Source organism: Belonocnema kinseyi, chromosome 8, assembly GCF_010883055.1.
Source record: "Belonocnema kinseyi isolate 2016_QV_RU_SX_M_011 chromosome 8, B_treatae_v1, whole genome shotgun sequence".
Classification (NCBI taxonomy): Eukaryota; Metazoa; Arthropoda; class Insecta; order Hymenoptera; family Cynipidae; genus Belonocnema; species Belonocnema kinseyi.
The window spans coordinates 15,993,932-15,996,946 of NC_046664.1; the positions used below are offsets into that span (position 1 = coordinate 15,993,932).

The window sequence follows — 3,015 nt, forward strand, 5'->3', positions numbered from 1 at the left end:
TTAAAAACTTTTAAACCTCTCGAAATCCATTGAAAAAGGTTTAAAAATCTTTTAAAAATTCCTTGGAATTTTTTAAAATACCGTTTTTTCATTTAATTATGAAGTTTATAAAAAAAATTCTTTGGAATCTTTTAAGATACCCTAAAATTTTTAAGTCCTCTAGAATTACTTTAAATTATTGATTTCTATTTAAAATTTCCTGGAATCTTTAAAAAAAACGTTAAATATTAATTTAAAAAAACATTTAAAAATTTCAAAATCCTGTAAAAAAAATTTTAAACTCTTGGAAATTCCTTGAAATCTTTTAAAATACCCTAAACTATTTAAAACCCTTTTAAACCTTTTTAAATTCCTTAAAAATGTTTAAAACTCTTTAAACATTTAAAAATTCCTAAAATATCTTTTGAAAACTTTTAAACCTCTCGAAATCCATTGAAAAAGTTTTAAAAAGCTTTTAAAAATTCCTTGGAAGTGTTTTAAAATGCCGTTTTTCATTTAATTATGATATTTATAAAAAAAATTCTTTGGAATCTTTTAAGATACCCTACAATTTCTTAAATCCTCTAGAATTACTTCAAATAATTGATTTCTATCTTTAAAAAAACCTCAAATATGAAAAAAAAAACATTGAAATCTTTCGAAATCTTTTACAAATTTTTAAAAAACTCTTGAAAAATTTCCTTGCAATTTTTAAAAATACCGTAAAAAGTTTGAAATCTATCGACATCGTTTGAAACTTTGTAAATTTTTGCATATTCATTGGAGACTTTAAAAATACGGTAAAATCTTTCAAACCTGTTGAGATCCTTTTAAATTAATGAAATCTATTAAAAATTCCTTGGAGACTTTTAAAATTCCCTTAACTATTCAAAAAATTTTTTTAAACATTTCGAAAAACTTTGAAACCGTTCAAAATTCTTTCAAAGTTTTTAAAACTCTTTAAAACACTCCTTGAAATTTTTCAAAATACTCTCAAATCATTCAAATTCATCGGAATACCCTCAAATTATTAAAATCTATGAAAAAGTCCTTGGAATCTTTTAAAATATCCCAAAATATTAAGAAATGTGTCAACTCTATAGAAATTGTTTGAAACTTTTTAAAGCTCTTAAAAATCCCTTGGAATCTTTTAAAATACCCTGAAATATTTTAAATCCTTTAAAGTCTTTCGAAACTTTTTAAAGCTCCTAAAAATTTCTTAGCATTTTTAAAAATACTCTGAAATCTTTCAAATAATTTGGAATCACCTCAAATTATTAAAATCGATAGAAAATTTTCTCGAGTTTTTTAAAATCCCCTCAAATATTTCAAAGAATTGAAGAAATATCAGAAGTAGGAAAAACTTTAAATAAAAACAAATTTGCTATAATTTTTTAACCAATAGGGCAATATATTTTTTCTTCGAAAATTATTATTTTTAAATCCAAAGAACGAACAGAAGATATTGTCCAATTGGAGAAAAAAATTCCGTTGGAAAGGTAAATTAAATTAAATTAAATTAAATTGATAAAAATAATTAAATAAAAAAAGGGGGAAAGAAAAAAAGGCAACCTCCGAATCCTCATACTTCTTTTCTCTCTCGTCTTTTTCATTGTTAATATATTTTTTTAAATCTATAAACAAACATTTGCAAAAAATCTACCAATATTTCTAATCCGAAATATTTCTTTCGCATAACATAAATTTAACAACGTCATTCCAATTCACTGTTTTTTTATTCGTCAATTTTTTTTGCTGAATAATTTTAAAAAATTTCAAATCAAAGTTTTTAAAAGTAAGAAATCAAATACTTACGAATGGCGGGATCCGACATCACAACCATAACGTAGGTATTAGATGTAAAAACGTCGATAAAAGCGGCGAAGTTTGTATTTCTGACTTCCATGCTTTGAAACTGCGCTGCTAATTTGCTGCAAATTAATTTTATTTTATAAGTATTAGGTCAAGCTCTGAATTTTTCAAAATATGAGACTTTACAGCCCAAAATAATCTCAAAACAGGGAAAATAAGGCGTTTTTTTTTGACGAAAATAAGGGAATAAAATTCTTAAAAGCAAATTAATATAGGTACCATATATATTAACCATATATAATCTTCAATGAAAAATATAATAGTTGAAGTTTTAGTTTTAAAATATTTTAAATTGAAATAAAAACAGATAAATTCAACCAAATGAGGTGAATTTTTAACATTTTTAAACATTTAAACAGTTGAAATTTCGACCAAAATATTACATCTTTAAAATACTTGAATTTTTAACCAAAAAATATTAATTTTCAACCATATAATTCAAACACTTGAATTTTCGACGAAAATAATACATTTTTAACAAAATACTTGAATTTTTCACAAAAGAATTGAATTTTTTATACAAAAATATTAGAATTTTTAACCCAAAAATATAAATTTAAAACCATATAATTCAAAACAGTTGAACTTTCGACAAAAATAATACAATTTATACAAAATACTTGAATTTTTAACCAACAAATATTATAAAATATTACATTTTTACAAAATACTGGAATTTTTAACCAAAAAATATGAATTATAATTCAAAGAGTTGAATTTTCGACAAAAAGAATAGATTTTTAACAAAATAGTTGAATTTTTAACAAAAGAATTAAATTTTTGATACAAAAATACTTGAATTTTCAACCAAAAATAGGAACTTTTAACAAAATAATTGAATTTTTGATACAAAAATACTTGAATTTTGAACCAAAAATATGAATTTTTAACAAAAGAATTGAATTTTTGATGCAAAAATACTTGAAATTTTAACCAAAAAATATGAATTTTCAACCATATAATTCAAACAGTTGAACTTTCGACAAAAATAATACATTTTCAACAAAATACTTGAACTTTTAACAAAAAAATATGAATTTTTAATAAAAGAATTGAATTTTGGATACAAAAATACTTGAATTTTTATCCAAAAATTATGAACTTTCAACAAAAAAATTGAATTTTAAGTACAAAGATACTTTAATTTCTAACCGAAAAAAATGA

At 21.9% G+C, this 3,015-nt stretch overlaps 1 protein-coding gene across 2 annotated transcripts in view; it reads right to left on the bottom strand.

Moving 5' to 3' along the window:
- Positions 1 to 3,015, bottom strand: part of LOC117178047 (ras-related GTP-binding protein A) — a 25,878-nt gene that overhangs the window by 6,366 nt on the left and 16,497 nt on the right. For both annotated transcript variants that reach the window (XM_033369254.1, XM_033369253.1), the window contains exon 5: positions 1,795 to 1,910. In XM_033369254.1, the coding sequence (XP_033225145.1) occupies positions 1,795 to 1,910 (116 nt within the window). The remainder of the gene's footprint in view (positions 1 to 1,794; positions 1,911 to 3,015) is intronic.